The sequence below is a fragment of the Diceros bicornis genome, chromosome 5 (genome assembly GCF_020826845.1).
Source record: "Diceros bicornis minor isolate mBicDic1 chromosome 5, mDicBic1.mat.cur, whole genome shotgun sequence".
NCBI lineage: Eukaryota > Metazoa > Chordata > Mammalia > Perissodactyla > Rhinocerotidae > Diceros > Diceros bicornis.
Genome location: NC_080744.1, coordinates 28,639,818 through 28,659,070, shown reverse-complemented (window position 1 = coordinate 28,659,070; position 19,253 = coordinate 28,639,818). Strand labels below are relative to the sequence as shown.

At 43.9% G+C, this 19,253-nt stretch overlaps 1 protein-coding gene and 2 non-coding genes across 3 annotated transcripts; 1 reads left to right on the top strand and 2 right to left on the bottom strand.

Annotated features, from left to right (window-relative positions):
• Nucleotides 1-346: 346 nt before the first annotated feature.
• Nucleotides 347-784, bottom strand: RNASE12 (ribonuclease A family member 12 (inactive)). Its single transcript, XM_058540388.1, has one exon. The coding sequence runs from the start codon at nucleotides 782-784 to the stop codon at nucleotides 347-349; it is 438 nt and encodes a 145-aa protein (XP_058396371.1).
• Nucleotides 785-17,439: 16,655 nt separating this feature from the next.
• TRNAP-AGG (transfer RNA proline (anticodon AGG)) lies at nucleotides 17,440-17,511 on the bottom strand. Its single transcript has one exon. It is a non-coding gene; the product is annotated as a tRNA-Pro (tRNA).
• Nucleotides 17,512-18,457: 946 nt separating this feature from the next.
• TRNAL-AAG (transfer RNA leucine (anticodon AAG)) lies at nucleotides 18,458-18,539 on the top strand. The gene has a single exon. It is a non-coding gene; the product is annotated as a tRNA-Leu (tRNA).
• Nucleotides 18,540-19,253: the final 714 nt, after the last annotated feature.

Below are 19,253 nucleotides of genomic sequence, written 5' to 3'. Positions count from 1 at the left end.
TTAAATTTTGCATGTGAAGCGAATGCCTCACTCACTTTACCCTAATCCCAGTCCAGTGTAGGATTCACTCTTGGCTCTCATCAAGTGACTCAAAGAAAAGGAACAAGGAATTAAAACACATGCAGAGTTTATGGTTTAATTCAGTAGAGAAAATTTTTTTTATTGAAGTAAAATAAAAAGATTCCAGCTCAGCAATACTGGAAGGTTAAGTGAATTACCAGTAGCTACCCTTTTTACTCAAGGCATTACCCCATGTCCACAGTTCAGGTGTGCTTCAGGAAGAACCAGCACCAGTGCCCTTGAGAGAGGGGAAGAGAAGATCTCAGACTCAGGCACTGGTATCAAGTTATTCAACATATCTCTGGAAATTAACTGGCCCCATGTCATCACAAGTGACAAGAATAAACCCCTCTGTGGGGGAAATGTGGTACCTGCAGGCAGGATATCTTGTGCCTTCAATGAGCTTACAGACTGTCATTTTGAACTTTGTCTCACTCTGGAAGCATAAAATGGTGGAATGGTTTTGGCAAGCCACCTTCTTAGGAGAAGTGCAAATGCTATTGATATTTCGAGGCCTCTCATGGATGAAGACGTGTTCCTTTTTGCAGGTGTTGTCAAGTTCCTTGATGATTCTTTGCAAGATCATGTAGTTGCAGTACCTTACAGGAATGTCACTCTGAGGGTAGTCCACATGCAACTGCTCTAAAGTCGACGCCACTCCTTCATCCTCCAGCTCGTTTTCCCAGAACAGAAGCAGCAGGAAAATTATCACCATTAGTATCATCAGGGGTAAGATTCCCTTCGCATCTTTTGCTCTAACTCCTATAGAGTAAGAGGAGACAGAAAGTAGCAGAGGGTAATCAGATTTCTCCAGCCCCACCCCCTGACTTTGCTCCCCTATCCTTGGGATATTTTATTTCCTTCTCTCTGCTAATTAAAATCCTGCTGCCCCTGCAAGATCCAGCTAGAGGTACAGATCCCCAAGAAAGCCCTTTCTGACAATTTCACCTCTCAGAGTTGGGCACTGAACAGTTCTCGAATTATTCCCTTGTGTTGTGTTTGTTTTGCTTCCACAAGCTCCTTGATAGCAGGTATCTCTTCTCCTATTTCTCCTGAATCTGTCAGAGTGCTTAACACAGAGCTGAATATACAGAAGATGCTCGAAAGTACCCATGCCTGATTGTTTTATTCCTATTGCTGAATGCCTTCCTTTCCCACAATGGTCTCAACCCTAAGTCCACCCAATTCCACGTGCCTTTAGTACTGTCTACTAATCCATTCTTCCCAATTCCTTCCCAATCTCTCCTCCTGTCGATCCTCCTTGGCTCTGTGCTAGCTCCTCTCACCTTTCCTTTTTGCTCTAGCTCTCACAGGTAACATTTCCTTGTGCTCACGGATCTGAGAAAGTCCTTTGTGTCTCGCTCTTCCCTGACAATACCTGGTAGGGAGCCAGCTGGATGTGGGGAGGGCCAAAGTGGATAGAGCAGGAAGGGAGGGGCCTGTAGGGGAGTGTGTTTGGGTGTCAGTGGGAAGGAAGAGAAGTTACCTTCAGAGGGAGAGTAGGGTACAGCAGGTCCTGAATGTGTCCTCATTAAACATGCATGGACTTTTCAAAACATTTATTAAAGTCCTGATGTGTGCCAGACACAATATTGTCTATTTTCCAAATTTTCAGTCAGTCCTTACTACAAACCTGTGAAGTAGCTATGATTTCCATTTCATTAATGAAGAAATGAGTTGCAGAAAGGTTCAGGTGGAGATGGGGGATGACAAGAGTAGTAAGAGTCTCACTTTCTCAGTGCTTAACACTTGAACTCCAGGTTCAGCAGTTTCATTCTCACGTGGTGTCCAGGACAGGGCAGAAACAATTCTCTGACATAAACATTAGTCTTCATAAAGCCCTGGACTCTTGGAGAGTATGGCAATCGTTCCCAAACTCTGCTGAACGCTGGAATCACGTGGGCATTTTTAAATGCCACCTTGAGACATTCTGTTTTAATTAGTATTGGGTGTGACTTGTGTTTGGGGATTATTAAATGATTAAATGATCCTAATATGCAGCAAAATTTGGGAACCACTGAACTATGATATACTTTGGGAATCTACATGGAAAATTAGTGGATGAAGGTTGGGTAAAAGACAATGACTCAAGGTATTGAGATATTAGAATCCTTTTTGTTGCTGTCATCTCCTGGTCATTTGACATAAGAATGGGAACACGGACTTAATTTTACTACTTGTTATCCTGAAATGATTTCTTTTTTGAAGAGACAGCTACATAGTCTCCTCTGTGTTTATCTGTGTCTTTCTAATTGGTATGAAGAAAACTATTTTGAGGTGAAAAATGGTCTAGGAGGGACAGAGAATCCTGGAAAAGGCTTCAAAGAACATGTGTCTTTTTATATACAACAACAACAAAAGCGTAATTCCAGACCATGAAAATGAACAACCAGGAGGTTGTTATTTACTTTCTGAAACTTTCATTCTGGCTCTCCTGTCAGAATTCAAACTGTTCTGCTTTGGATATGTGCTGCATAATGCCACAAAGGTATACATGCATAATTAATTGTTGACAAATTTTCCAATTAACAAATTTTGATTTGTACACCATCTTGCAGAAACATTTCCACTGTATAAAGAGAAATATATCTACATATTGTAAAATGTTCATTATTTCCTCCCAGGACCTCCAAGTAGCTGAATTAGAGATGTTATACTAAGTGTACAGGCAGGAGGCAACCCTTGTTACAAAATTTATCTTCATCTGAGGCAACTAGACCTGTCCCTACATTTCAGAGTATTACCCTCCAGAAATAGAATTGAGATTGGGTTCATATGTTAAATAGTGCTGGCAGCCATGGAGAAAATATTTGTAATGCCTAAAACCAACTAAGGATTAACTCTAGATACATCACATTATACGTGATACATCACTCCCTCATATCAGCAATAAAAAGATAGGAAATTCTAGAGGAGAAAAAATTGTCAAAAATTATGAAAAGCCAGTTTCAGAAGAGGAAGCCAAAATGGGTGATAAACAATACTCAATTTCATTAGTAATCAAATAAATGGAAATAAAAATAACAAAGAGATATCAGTTTATAATCATCAGATTACCAAAGATTAGAAAATCTAATATCAAGTGCTGGCAAAAATGTTAGTAGGCATGGAAATTGGTGTGGCGAAACTGGAAAGCAATCTGGAAGCATTTGGTGAAATTAAGAATGGGCAAAACCTGAGACCTTGCAAGCCCTTCCTGGGTATAGACTCCAACAGAGTTCCTCCAGATGGAGTATGCGCAAGGGTGTTCATCACGGCATGATTGGTGGTAGAAAAGAGCTGGAGGCAACTTAAATGTCCCTCATGAAGGGAATGGATAGGTAAAGGTGTGTGAGATACGTAAAATAAAATAGTATAAAGCAGTTTCAAATAATGCACTAGATTTACAAACAGCAACATCATTAGAACTCAAAAACATGGTGTTGTGTGAAAAAAAGTAAGAAACAGAAAAAACAATATTTTCAGTTTGTTTAAATTTAAAACAGGCACGCTCCACAAAAATTCAACGTATTTTCCAAGGATACACAATATCTAAACAGGATGGAAGAACATGGATTAAATACTCTAGGAAAGATGCCCATGAGGATAAGAGAAATAGAAGCAGGGATAAGGAATAAAAGGAAAAAATAGTAAAAATCGAATAAAACAAAAGAGAAGCCTAGCATGGGCCATAAACAGAATATGATAAACTCAATTCTGTGCATCTGAAGAAGGAAAGGAGGAGGGAAAGAAGGAAGAAAGGAGAGAGGATGGGTGGTAGTAGGAGGAGCAAGAGGAAGAAGAGGAGGGAGAGGAGGGGGAGGCAGAGGAGGAGGGGGAAGAAAGGAAGGAAAGGGAGAGAGAAACTGGGTCTATTTTCAGATTATCGCATTTGTCCTAAAGCTCCTAGAACCCTCCCTTTGCTGAACTTTAGGTCAACTCACAGAAGGAGACTACAGGAGGGAGATAGCTGCTGGAAACTAAAGTTGGTGTCAGAATGTAAAACACTGTTTAGTAATTCCTCTGATTACTCATATTCTACAGGATTGCTAGAGACCTACCCAGCTCCAATATTGTCTGATACTAGGCGATGGCCTCAAAGTGACAGCAGAGGAAGTGAACACTTACCCTGGGTGCCTTCCGCTGCCATGTATGAAGTTTGACTATGTTGAGGCCACCACATGGAGAGGACACATGGATAGAGAGAGATGCCCAGAGACCTTCAGCTGTTTCAGCTCTCCTACAGGATACTGTGGAGGTTAGTCATGTCCTACGGATGTGCTTGGCTACCCTTGCAAGACATCTGTAATTGCCCTTTGCCATGCTCACCTTAAGGCAATATAGCAGATTGCATTTTCCAAAAAATGGCCACAAAATATTTTCCATCGCATAGTCTTTTCCTGAATCTTGCCACTCCCCTAGCAAGAAGTAGAGTCTACGTCCTTTCCTGAGAACCTAGGTGGGCCTTTATGCTTGATCCCACTAATATAGTGTGGTGGAAGTGACCCTATGGGACTTCTGAGACTAGGTCATACAGCTTCCACCTGGCAGTGGTTCTCTTGGGACATTTACTCCAGGTGCCTTCAACTGCCATGAGCACAGTGTGACTGTGTTGAGGCCACCACATGGAGAGACCACATGGAGAGAGAGAGATGACCAGATTGCTGCACCTGTTTCAGTTCCCTGAGGCTTGAATCTTCTCAGCCCAGGTGCCAGATCAGTGAGTGAGAAAGCCTATGAGATGACCCAGCTCCAGCCACCACGTGAGAAAAACCACAGGCGAGAACTTGGGCGGGCACTGCCCAGCTGAGCTCAGTCAACCTCCAGATTCAGGATCAAAATAAATGTTGTTATTGTTTCCAGCCGCCATTTTGGGGTGATTTGTAAAGCAGCAATAGATAAACAGAATAGAGGGCTCGCCACTTTGCCAAATCTCCCAAAGCAAATCCAATTCCACAAAGTTTTAGCAAGTGATAGATACCACTCAAGTTTTGTTGGATATAGAGTATAGGTCATCACACAAATGATAATGCAAAACTAGTTTTAAAAATATTCATCTGCTGTAAAACCCCCAAAAGTTCCTTTTTAACTCCCCCATCTCTCTCCATAACCACCCTGAGAGACTCCCTTGCTCGGTGGTGCCAGCTCTTCTGTGTCTCCTGGATTCCACTTGCCCCTCCATGCCCCTACCTTCACAGCAAACAACCTGTGACCAAATAAAGACCCTTCCATCCATTCACTTAAAAAAATCAGTGAAGTATTGTAAGTAACAAATATTTTGCTATCATGCGGGTATAAATCTTATTCTACAAACTTGGGCAAGAAAATTTGCATTGCTTTATTGCTTCTCTATCAAATTAAAACTAATTCTGAGTCTTCTGCCCTATTAAGCTGTGGAGAAATTCAACTTATGCCATTATTAAAGTTTCCTTTTCCTCCCTAGCTAGGGGCCAAGGAGAATGTGGAGGGCATATTATTCTTGTTCCTTTTGACTATGGGACCTGTATTGGCCAACAGCACTAACCAAGGGACAAACATTCTTATTAGCTTCCCTTATAAAAACTCCTGGAGTACAGGGTTTAGATCCAGAATCTTGATTCATGGTTGTATTAAGACTTGATTTCTTCATTCATCTACTATATAAGATTTTTGTCAACCTCTGTAAAAATTTTTTATTTTTCACATATTATTCCCTTCAACAAATATTTATTGAACGCTTACCTGTGCCAGACACCATTTTAGACACTTGGACACATTAATGAAAAGACAAAGATCCCTATCCCCCTACTGGCTCTCAATCAATCCCTTAATATGAAAATTGGTAATTAAAATATAAGAATTATGCATTTATTCTTCCTTGCCTGTAGGAACTATGTTTCAGGGTAATCAAATAGCTTTCATGTGATGAGGGAAAGATCTTCTTTAGAGAAGAATAATAACTAATAGATATGGACAGAATGATAAAATTAGAAAAATCACCATTTTATAATCATTAATGGAATTATTAAGTTGGGCAAAAATTATTTGGCAGGTGGTAGAACTATTAGGAGAGAGACTAATGGGAAACTGCGATGGAAGATGTGGCTGCCATCACCCAACCATTACTAGAAGTGGAAAACTAGTTATTACACGCCTCTTAATATGACGCCATAGGAAGAACACAGCACTGGGGAAGTATCCTTGCCCAAAAATTGAGCCTAAATTTGTTAAGCCTTAGATTTAACTTCCAGTTTATAGGAAATAAAGGGAAATGAAGCACAAGTTAAATAATATCACGAGGAAGCAAGACAAATCCAGAACATGAGACACTCTACAGGATAACTCACCAGTTTTCTCAAAAAGTCAGTGGCACAAAAACAGAGGGTTGAACTGTTACCGATTAAAAGAATCTTCAGATTTTGATTCTTATTTGAATTTGAATACAGACCGGGCATTAGATTCTATATTTTTTTTATAATTTTATTTATTTATTTATTTTTCCCCCAAAGCCCCAGTAGATAGTTGTATGTCATAGCTGCACATCCTTCTAGCTGCTGTATGTGGGACGCGGCCTCAGCATGGCCGGAGAAGCGGTGCGTCGGTGCGCGCCCAGGATCCGAACCCAGGCCGCCGGCAGTGGAGCATGCGCACTTAACCACCAAGCCATGGGGCCGGCCCAGATTGTATATTAAGAACATATTTTTACTTTTGTAAGGTACAATAATTATAATTATGTAGAAAAAGACTGTTTTCTTAGATATGTTCAAAAATGTATGATTGAAATCACATAATGTCAAGTATTTTCTTCCAAGAAATAAGCAAAAAAAGAAAGAAGGAAGGAAGAGGAAGAAGGAAAGTAGGCAGAGAAAGAGAGAAAGCAAATGTGGCAAATTTTTGATAATTATTGCCTTTAGGAAGATAAGTGTAATGGGACCCATTAAATTTATTCTCTCTGTTTTTGTGTATACTTGCAGACAGTTATATAAAAATTTCAAAATTCTTTCTCTCATGGAGCTTACATCTAGTGACGGGAGATAGACAATGAAAAATAAACATAATCAACCAATCAATACTTTAGTGTTTTAGAAGATAATAAGTGCTATGCAATGTTAAACAGGATGATCAGAGTAGGCCTAGCCATTATAGGTTTCCCTTTCTTCCTTTCTAACCAAACCCCAATATTATTTAATAGTTGGGCATGGATTCCAGTGAGTATCAGTCAATCTGGGTAATCCTCTTCAAGTGAAGCCAATGAGAAAGGAGGAGTGTTCAGCTAGAAGTTTTGGAAAGAGTCTGCATAGAGTAAGGATGGGCTGCTGTAACAAAGACATCATCAATAATTCAGTGACTTAAAGAAGTTAAGTTATTTCTCTCTTAGGTAACAGTTCAAGGTGAGCACTCCAGGTTCTGTTCACACAGTAACTGAGGAACTCAGAGTCCTTCAAACAAACCTTTCCAAAACAAAACACTTTTTAAAAGAAATTATCTAAGAATTAATTCAACTATATCGTGTGGCAAATACCTATTAGGTTATCTACTCAGCCATTTTCTGATGTGGCTTTTCCTCTCTGGCCATAGCTTGGTCCGTAGATATATTCCTGATCTAACCTGACCAAATTCTCTTGTGACATGAATTTGTAACTCTGAACTGAGAGGCACAGAAACTGGAGTTGATAAGAGCCACATTAATGATGGTTTCATACCCTAATCCATATCTGCTCCAGCCTCGTGTGCTCTGAATAGGTCAGGCAGGCTCCTGCCTTAGGGTGTCTGCTCTGGTTGAGCCCTCTGCCGGGAACGCTCTTCCCTCCCAAATGCCGTGGCTCATTCCCGCCCCTCCTCCAAGTCTTTGCTCAGTGAGGCCCACCCAGACCAACTCATCTGAAATTGCAACCCCCTCACACACGTCTGACCCACACTTCCCTGTTCTACTTTTTCTCTTCTATTTCATTTTTACATTCTAATATATTATATAATTTACATTTTTATTTTGTTTGTTATCGTCTGTCTCCCCTTCCCTCACCATCACCCTAAAAGTACGCTCTTCAAGGGCAGTACTCTGAATGAGCAGTGTGCTCACCCGGGGGAAGAAAACATTTTCAGCTCCTTGGTCCCATCCCGGGATTCTGACTCACAACAGCAGTGAAGAATGCATTATGGTGTAACACTAAGTGCTGGTGTTTAAATGCCTTCCAAATAAGAACGCAGGAAGCTTGTCTCAAGATTATTAAGAAATGGGGAGATGGGCGAAGGAGGAATGAGGATAAGAGGTAACTCTGTTCACCTTATTGACTGGCTGTAGCTTAAGCAGTTGCTGAACATATGTTCTGAGCCATTCTGGACTCTGGTAACCAGAATTCTTGTGGTTGCCTTGATTGTACAGTGTGGCGCCTGAGAGCCAACAGCCTTGGGGATTATTTATAGTACTGTATTTGTCTTTGAAAAATGAAGATTATCAAAAGAAAAGCAGTTTATTATATTAAAATATATAAATCCCCTGGATCTACTGATAAGGGAAAGAGATCAAAGTTATATGTGTATATATGGAAACTTTAGACAAATACCTTCAAATAACCCAATTTATTATAATTAGCATACTTATTGTTAGAATATATGTATTGATGCTAAATGCTCTTAATCAGCCAAAGCCCTCACTTTATTCCAAGTGTCCTTTCTAAATATCCTTTATTATTTTTGTTGACTTCTATGTGAATTCCTAGGGTATGTGTATCCTGATACACAACTGGTTTTGAAAAAAGAAAAAGCAAATCTAAAGAGATTATCATCACGCATTTCCTAAATGGCTGCTAATGACAGAAAATTTAAAGTAACAGTAGTTTAAACAAGATGGAAGCTTATTTCTCAGGTAAAAGAAAGTCCAGGATTGGTGAGGTGCTCGAAGGTGCTGACTTCTTCTGTCTTGGCATATGGCTTCCACATCATGGTCCAGATGGCTGCTCCAGCCCTAGCCATCACATCTGCATTCCAGCCAGCAGAGAGAAGAAAGATACAAAAAGCGCATGGCACTGCCTTCTAAGGACACAACCCAAAGTTCCACACACCATTTCCACTTACATAGCATTGGCAATAAATTGGTCACATAGTCACATCCACCTGCAAGGGACACTGGCAAATGTGGGGTTTATTCTGGGTGGGCATGTGCCCAGCTAAAATCCTGGCTTCCTATTACTAAGGAAAGAGGGGAGAATCAACACTGGAGGACAACCAGCTACATTTTTCCTACTTGCCTTCAGGCAGACATTGTTCTGGAAAATGATAATGAGTGTCCTTCAAGTAAAAATTTTCATGATCAAAAGTTTGAGAAACGTTGTTAATTATATTCCTTCCCTTGTTGTTAATTATATTCCTTCCCTTGGAGAGTCACAAGATACACAAAGCACGAGATTCTGAGAAGCCCAGCCACAGAGAAGCTTGACTAATTTCATTTAATTCAGGATCTTACAAATTGATACATGCATGGAGCTTCATTTCAGGGACACCACTATTAACATCCACAGGAACAGGGTTCTATGGAATATCGGTGTGAAAAACACTGCAAGGGACTAGGAGCTATAGATAGAAAACTAGGATCCAGGCATCTGAGTGGGAGAAAAGGAAACAGTTAGCAAAGGAAATGTAACCTAAATAGCCCCTGTGTTTTAGATTTGGGGGATTGCCCTCCTTTTAGTATCCATATAACGTTAATCCAGGCCCCATCCTTCATTACTACTAGAATCCTAGTCCCCTTCCCCACGTTTTAGAAGCCCTCTGAGGAGTGCTTTTCTCTCTTGTCCAAAACTGAGCCTCCAGACTCCCTCTCTTTTCATCCCCGGCTTCTCATAAGTGGTTCTCCCTGGGGCTGCGGCTGTCTCTGGCCTGCTCACCCTCCTCCCAAACCTGGATGCAGGCCCCGCCTTTTATTCTATAATGCACACTACACGCAAGGATATGGGGTTTAACAGACTTTCAAAAAAATTTTAATTACGGAAGAGAAAAAAAAATCTTAACACTGATTCACATATTTACTGCTCCTAGCACCCGTCAGCAGGCCCTTCAGAAGGAGTCCCTTTCGGATTGTTCATTTCCTTGGCCATTCTGATGTGGGGTTTGCTTATTCGCCTTATTATCCTCTGCTTTATATCTCCTCTTCCTCAAGTCCTGGGCCCCCTGCCCATCTATCCTGGTCACCACAGAGCTTCCATAGATGAGGGCCTGGGAGGCCGTGGTCGTGCCACAAGAGGGCGCTAGGGGCACTCTTCTTAAAGATACATCTTCTGAGTGCTTTACATAAAACCGAGGAAACATGAATTGCCCATATCAAAAAATGGGAATGGAATATTGAGCTTACTGGGGGAGAGCTAATGACTCTACCACCAGCCCTTGACCACTCCCTAGTCTGCCACTGCCTGACTCCCACAGATTAAAAAAAAAAGGTGGGGAAGTTGGTTTCTAAGTGAAATCCATCAGAGTCTTCAGCTACTAATTAAAAATACAGAAACTTAGGCCTTACCCCAGACCTATTGAATCAAAGTCTCTGGAAGTGAGGCCCTGGAATCTGCATTGTAATCAGTAGCCCGACTCTGGTGATTATAATGCACACTGATGTTTAAGGATCGCCACAATAAATGAGCCCCGACCTGGTAAACAGCATAATAATTTCTAAAGAATTGCACCCATCCCACAACAAAGCTGACTTCTACATTATTATATGGAACACTCAGTACCCCAATATGAAACCGCTGTATCAGGATTACCGCCCTGGTTCAGAGCTCCCACAAGACAAAGGTATGCACCTGCCTTACATCACATGACCAAAGCAGATCCTCAGAGGGCTCCCTCCCTGGACACCAGGAGGACCTGCCTCCCAAACAACCACTGAAAGAGGAAGAGTTGGTCTGTATTTCTCAGTTACGGTCCTTAATTCCCTGTGTTCTTTCAGAAATTCTGGAAACCAGTTCATAGGAGATCCTAGAGATGAGCTGGAGTGATCTGGGTTCCACCAGGGAGAGAGGTTCCAGGGTCAGGCAGGAGGAAGGGGGAAGTGAGACTATCTCAGTAGGTTGGAAGCAGGGCCAAGGCAGGGATGACGGGCAGTGAAGAAGCTGGGAATACCTTGGATTCAGGAAGGTCGTTTAAAGCAGAGAGTGGTCTCCTTCCTCCACCATTCTCTAACCTTCTCTTCCTACTTCTCTACCACTCAGATGCCAACTTTTAGCACCTCTCTCAAGACTAAAAGGTTGGAAGTACTGAGTTGAGATCTGATTTCTTTCCTCCCTATTCATTTTCACTAAGGAGCCCCCTCCCAACCAATTTTCACCTCCTATCCTGGTGTGGAGAATAGTCATATGATATCTTGAGTTTCTTTCTAAACCTGGAGGTGGGCCTCGCCCATGAGGAAATCTATGCTGGTCTCCACAAATTCTCAGGCAACCAGCGTAAGCCCACATGCAAGAAATATCTCTAAGTGCAGTGCAGAGGCCATGGGACTTGATCAACTCCTCCAGGAATCCTTCTTCAAATTAACCACCTCCATCTCCTCCTTGAGTCTCCATAAGAAGCCCTCCTCCATGCTTCCTGCACACAACTCGGTCTTAGGGATTTCTATGTGGGGCGGCAAAGGGTTTATCTGGCCTTCTCTCCGCATACTGTGTGCTTCTGGAAAGCCAGAACATTGTACTTGTTTGCTCCAGCACACCGCCGGGTGCTCACAGGAGATGAAAAACATTTGAGGAGTGGATGAAAGGGTAAAGACTTCGGATCTTATCCTTCTTCTTCCATTAACCAGCTGTGTGATCTTGGGACTTGTCAGAGTCCCAGTTCCTTCATCTCTAAAATGGAAGTGGCCAAAAAGAATAAAGAAAGAATTTGGCTATCTATAGGGTCCCTCTGATGTCATAAACTAAGGTTCTGAGCTAAATTAAAATGATCCCAATGGCTATTAAGATGACAATTCTCTGGCTACCACTTCTATTTCCCCCCACACTGGGGGAGTAGGGAGGTGGTCTCTGCCTCCCAGCTGGAGTCAAGGTGAGCCATGGGGAAGAGGGGGGCTGGATGCCAGACACCGGGCCCAGAAGTGGGGAGGTGGAGCAGCCCTGTGAAATAGCCTAGGGAAGTGGCATTCTGGTCAAAGGGACACCTCCCTAAGTCAAGAAAACTTACTATTATAAAAAAGGCATGAAGCATCCCTATCCTGGCGGGGTTCACTGGCTACCTTGGGCAACTGCAGAGCTGTTTCCTAGACAAGCTGTTAACTGCAGGATGCGTGCAATACCTTCACAAGCCTCAGGGCACTCTTCCAGCTGCCCTCCCACTACCTCACCTGTCTCCTTGTCCAGGTGAGGTAGACAGACTGGGACAAGCTGCTCCTGATTTGTGCAGGACATGTTCAGAATCAGAGGCTATCAGTCTCAGCCTTGCAGTTACAGCCCCAGGCCATGCAGATGGAAGGTTCTGTTCTCCCTTGGGGACAAACCAAGCCATTTCTTTTTTTGTAACTTTACTTATATCTCTGAAAAGACTGCCACCAGGTGATAGCCCAGGGGGAGGCAGGTTGAGGGGAGGTGGACCTAAGTGTGTCTGTCTAACAGCCCCTGTCCCTTCGGTTTTCCATTTCTGAGAATGCTTTGATCATAGCATATCTGGTTCCTCATGTGTGTCCCCAGGCTGAGCCCTCAATAGTTTCCTTTGAATCTTCATTGAGGAAGGACCATTAACCCAGCCTACAGCACCTCCCAGGACATTCAAATCTTTCATACCACACTGAGGCTCTGCTCTCCTCTCCTGGCCAGTTCCAGCTTCCCTGAAAATCAGATAAGATCCCTTGAAAGAAGATGAATGATTGTCCCCTGACCCCAAATAATCACCAAGGCCCTAAAGAATTCAGATGCTTAAAAAAAACCCTCCCTTTTTAGAAGCACCTAGCTAGAGCAGAATGAGCAGTGGCCTGGGAGTCAGGAAAGCTGGGTTCCTGTCTTGACACTGGCTCTGCCACTGACGAGCTCTGTGACCCTGCGCTTAATTCCATGAGCCTCACTGACCTTCTTTAAAAGTGGCTGAGAGCTGGCAGAGTTGGTGGAATGCACGAGGTGAAAACAACTTACAACTTGAGAGTTGATAAAAAACATCCAGCCACAGCATCCCCTGATGCAGGGCTCTGTGCTTGCTTATTAGAAAGCTGAGACGGGGCTCCCATGACTTTTGTCAACCCTGCTGCACCACAGTAATCTCTGTAAAACACAGATCTAGTTCTGTGCCTGTGCTATCCACCCCCATCCCACTAAAATGTGTCAGTGGCTTTTCTTAAGTCTTGAAATAATGACCCCAGTCTGTACCTCTGTCTACCAGGCCTTGCATAGAGACCCCCACCTCAGACTACTCTCCCTTTCTATATCCTTCCATGCACTCTCATTTTCAGTTCCCTGAACTCATCAGGCTTCCTTCCAACTCAAGGTTTTAACATCTAGTTCTCTCATTATGGGGTGTTCCTTACTCCACTCACCCCTCCCATTCTGCCTGGTTAAATGCCATATGTTCCTCCTTTCCTTAGCCAAGCCTTCCCAGAAATCCCCGAGTCAGTGAACAGCCTCTGTTTTGCTTGCATAACAGTCTGTACTTTTCCTCTGTGGCCCTTATCACCAGCATAATGAAGTAATCATATTTCTTGTTTTTTAAAAACTAGCCAATTGTTTCATGAGGGCTGAGGGCACATCTGTCTGGTTCCCTGAGGTAATCTCTGTTCCAGGCACAGCGCCTGGAATACCACAGACGTCCATCCCACGTTTGCTCAATGAATATTTGGTAAATATTGACTGAATGGAAGAATGCATGAGTGAATGACCTAAAAGAACTATGTTTTGCTCTTTAACGATAGTATCAAAGAGCTATTCTTTGTAAAGCTCAATCCTTTTTGATACTTTTGGTGGGACCCTGTAGCACCATACAGACATCGGTTCAGAAAGATCATTGAAAGGAATAAAAAATGTTGATTCACTTCTAATCACTACTCAAGGCCTTAACTCTATGATTGACCCTCTGAACCCCTCACTTCAGCTGTTAAAGGCCAACTCCAGAATTTCTAGTGAGTACTAGCTCTGTTTTCTGCTTTCCCTCCACATCTATGGGATCCATTTACCTTAAGTAGTTCGGCTTAATTCCATGAACACCATCTCCCTGGACAGTACACGACTCTCTTCCCTATGAGTTCCACCTCCATATCATGCGCACAGAAGGATCAGCAAAAAGTCGTCAGGGCCCTAGAAATTAATATTTAATCTACAATCTCTCCTTTAAGACGTTAAAAGGAAGATCCATGGTAGTACCTGCTTTGTCCACAGGGGGCAGGTTTAATCTCAGAGCTCCCCGCGGGGCAGAGACACTGGCTATTCGTGTATGTTCTGTGACCAGCAGAGGTTCTCACGCCCCGCTCCGTATAATCTTCTTGGCATCCCCTCACATCCCAGCAATGTTTCCTTAGGACTCATACTTGCAGGGATCCCTCATCACAAAACCTAGTCAAGTGAGGTTGATGAAGTCCTGTTGGTTATCCAGGTCATTCCCTAACCTTAGTTTTCCTCTTATTTCCGGTCTTCCTGTTGTGGACTTCTGTTCCTCAGCTCATTAAATCAGTTCTGTTACAGACTCTCACAGAATGGCCCTGCTATGTGCAACCCTACAATGTGATCCCAAACACTATCTGGGTCAGAATTTTCTCAAAGCCAGAAAAGCCTGAAGCAGCCCTGTACTTAAGCAGCTCTGCCTGAAGCCAGTTTGCAACAGGAGCGGATGGCACTGATGCCCAGTTTACAGCTCCCAAGAGCCTACTCTTTGCCTTCCTTTATGTCCAGTTGGAAGAACTTTTCAGTGCTTCTTTAAAGCATTTAGAGGTCCTCACTGTGGCCCAGAAGGAGAGCTGCCCCAGAATATTTTCCAGACATGGACCCCTCAGCCCTACCCAGAGGATGGCACACTCCCCACACTGCAAGAGCACCCTGTTCACGCCCCCAGTACCTCCAGGCTCCTTATCTCCCTCAGTGTCACAAGGTCAGGTATTCCTTAAAAGCCCGTATAGAGCCGGCCCTGATGGCCTAGCGGTTCATGTTCCCTGCGCTCCACTTCGAAGCCCAGACAGGTTCAGTTCCCCGCGCAGAAGTACGCCACTTGTCTGTCGGGAGCCGTGCTGTGCTAGCGGCTCACATAGGAGAACCAGAAGAACTTACAACTATACATAACTATGTACTTGGGCTTTGTGGGGGCGGGGGGAGGAAATAAAAAAAATAAAAGGAGGAAGATTGGCAACAGATGTTAGCTTAGGGCAAGTCTTCCCCTGCAAAAATAATAACTTTTTGATTTAAAACAATTCATACAATTCATTAACCAAATATTTATTGAGTATCTATTAGGTGTTAAGAACTGTTCCAGCCTCTGAGACTTTGGCAGTAAAAACGCCTTGTTTTCATGGGGCCTCCATTCTAGTGATGGGGGAGGGAGAATTAATAAAAACAACAGCAGCAGCAAAAGTTAGTTGGTGGTATGTGCAAAGAAGAAAATTTAAGTAAAGAAAGGGGGATAGAGAGCAAAGGGGTGGGTGCTATTGCACATGGAGTGTTCAGAGAAGTCCTCTCTGATAGGTAACATCTGAGCAGAGATCTTAAAAGCAGTGAGGACTGAGCCATGCAGGTATGAGGGAGATAAACTCAAGGCAGAGAGAAGAGTAGGTACAAAGGCACTGAGGTGGGAATTTCTGAGGAGCACTCAAGGCTAATGTATTGGAATGCAGCCAGCAAAGAGAGAGAGTGGTAGAAGATGAGGTCAGAGAAGTGAGGGGAATCCAAGAAGTGGCAAAATCATGTAGGGATTTTTAAAGCCATAGCAAGGAGTTCTGATTTTATGCTGAATGAAATGGAGATGCACAGAGAGTTTTAAGCAGAGCAATGACCAGCTCTGACCTAGGTTTCTACAGGATTGTTCTGTCTGCTCTGTTAAGAATAGACTGAAGGGGCAGATGGGCTGACCAGGGAGACCTGCTCAGGGGGCTACTGCAACAGCACAGGTGGGAAATGGTGGTGCCTTGGACTGCAACAGAGGAGGGGAGAAGTGTTTGGATTCTGGAAACAGTCTAAAGGTACAGACAACATCGTTCGTTAAAGGATTGAATGTGGGTTAGAAGAGAGAGGACTAAAGGATGATTCCAAGATTATTTGTTCACAGTTCTTCCAAATATCTGAAGAGGTTCTAGAGGTCAAATATTCATCAACATGGCTAAGAGTGAAGTGAAAAATACCTGTGGCTTCTAGCTCTTGTTCCTACCATGGTGAATACCCAGCAGGGAGGGAGAGGGTGGTGGTGAAGGTCATGATCCCAGGGTCTAGCCCTTGAGTAGGGAATAAAAGTCACCTCCCCCTAAAACGCACATATCCACATATCCCCCTCAAATAAAGCAACTGAACCACTGGGCTGTCTCTTTTTTCTTGGAGTTTCCTGCTTTTAGTGCAGTCCATTTCTGTGGCTTGAGGAAGTAAGGAGGACCACAGAGACAAACTCAGTTTGGGACATGGTTGGACCCAGAACTAAACTTAACTGGGGAAGATGAAGTACCAGCCGGAAGGGGGTGATTCTGCGGAGGGCAGGGTGGGATCCAGGATGCCTCTAGTTGCTGGGAGCTGGGCATGGTCTTCATCTGTGGCCTGTAGAGCAACTGGGTAGCATCTGTAGCTCCCAGACCAACCCTAGTTACACCCGGGGAGCTTTTAAAAAAGAACCATGCCCCATGCTCAAAGAATCCAGTTTAATTGCTTTGGGGTTGAACCGCGCAGTGAATGATTAAAAAGCTTCGCTGGTGAGTCTAATACGCAGGCACACTTGAGCATCCCTGTTGAGAAGTTCGTTCCCAAAGAGCTACACCACCTGAGCCTCCCCTACTCCCACGCGCGCACACAGGGCCCGGCAAAGTCAGGCTTGAATGAGGGAGGGAGTCCAGGCTTTATGCGACAAGACGCCTCGCCACATTTGCTGGCCCACAGAGGTCCCAGAAGCCAAAGGGCCCCCATACTTACAGTGGAGGAAAATTGAGGGTTATGTGAAAATGTTGATATGAAATATGCTTCCCTAAGTTCTTAATGAACAATTCCTGGATAATAACAAAAACTGCAAAAGAGAAATGATAGTTGATTTTAGAAATAATGATTTTGTAGAAGAAATACTATATAAATTATACGTAATAACATATGTAATAACGTTTTTCCTTGTGATTTAATAACATGACAAGAAGTATTAGTCTAAAGATTAAGTAGATAAGTCTGAAATACTGGAGTAGAAAATGGTGCTCATACGGTAACATTAGCTACAGAACGCGTATAACATCAATAAATCTGAGGTTTTATTGGCAGCGCGAGGATGACAACTGAGTAGGTGACAAAAACAGGGCTCGTCCGGGATTTGAACCCGGGACCTCTCGCATCCTAAGCGAGAATCATACCCCTAGACCAACGAGCCTTCCTTAATATAGTTCAGATTTCTAAACTTTAGTAAAGAAAGTTTTAGCCACGTCCACAGTTGGATGAAAAGTTTTCTTTCAACAACTACGGGCACGGGGTGACCCCTAGTGGACAAACAAATCACTGCCGTCTCCGTCGCCTAAATTCAGGAAGGCGGAGCTCCTAGACTACAGATGCTTTTGGAAAAAATTTCAGGCATCAAGGAGAATAATTTCGCTGCACGTTTTCACTTCCGAGTGGGCCAAAGATGCTACGGGGATGGTGGGAGGCAATCGCATCAGGGGCAGTCACGGGCTGAGCATGATCCCGTGGCCGTGGGGAGGGGAGAGGACGCGCCTTTCCGGGAGGGCGTCTCCTTGGCCCGTAACCACCGCTTTGCCCGGGGCCGCCGGAGAGCGGGGCCGGTGGGGAAGCTTCTTTCGGCTTTGGCACTTTACTGCCCGGGTCCTGGGCTCGGCCAGGCTGAGATGTCTCTGGCCCTGCCTTGGACTCCGTGGAACTCACCGCCCAGAAAGCTTCCCCGTCTCCGCCCGGCAGATCCAGGCGCCCTCCTGCCGGCCCACCCCAGACTCAGCATGTTTCTCGTAGCGAAAGCTCTCGCCGCGTGGCGCCCTCCATGAGGAGACCCCCAGGCAGGAGAGACCCCCGACTGTCCCGGGTGACCAGCCTGTGCCCGGGTCAGGGCAGGCGCTCCGTACACGTTAGAGCCAACAAAGGTTGTCCTGTCTCTCGGGACGCCCGGCAAGACGTGTGTTACGGCTCTTTCCGCCAATCTCAAGTACTGTGGCTTAAAAGAAGAAAGCAAGCAATACAAACCTGGAAGAAGAGGGGAAAAAAGAGATGCGAAGGATCCGATAAAACTACAAATGTATGAGCCATGGGGTGAGGAGAGGAGGAGAAGACAGCGGAGAGTACAGAAGATGGTTAGGAAGCGCCATCAGCCGGGTAGCGTGGCCGAGCGGTCTAAGGCGCTGGATTAAGGCTCCAGTCTCTTCGGGGGCGTGGGTTCGAATCCCACCGCTGCCAGGTGTACTTTTAAAACCGTTTGTATCCGACAAGTGAAGATTGCACTGCTACTGCCACCTTAGGACACTGAGTATCTTCCTTTTCCTTTCGCGCCCAACTGCTTGTCTCTAGCTGGCAGAGAATCTGGATATAAACTGTTTTGTGACCTCTCATATTTTTGAGTCTTTCATAATTCAAAGTTCTCAATGAAAGACAATAACACCATCGCAAGATCGTAATGAGGCGTTTGAATCCATCATTTCCCAGAGGCAAAGTGCTAGGACTTCAATTTCATAAACCTGTCAGCTTTGCTTTGCCTTTCTTCACTCAGCCAAAGAGCCTATTTTGAGCACTTGTCTTGTTAGTGGCACTGTTGACTGTTGAGGAGTACAGAAAAAATGAATAAAACACAATGCCTGCCCACACCAGACGCTCACAGACCAAACTGCAAAAGTAAGCCATACAATTACAAAACCGCCTTAAAACATTGTAAGACATCATCAAGCAGAAAATAAATGCAGGATAAGGAAGGCAGTGCAGTGATGTGGGGAGGATGGTGAGGGCACGGTGTGCTCCGCTGTTAGAATATCGGAGTTCCAGTTCTCACGTTACTAGCTCTGTGGCCTTAACGCAAAGTTGCTTATCTTCTGTGTGCCTCAATTTCCTCATGTGTAAAATGGAGGTAATAACAGAATATACCTCGGAAGTATTATGAAAATTAGTTCACACATGTAA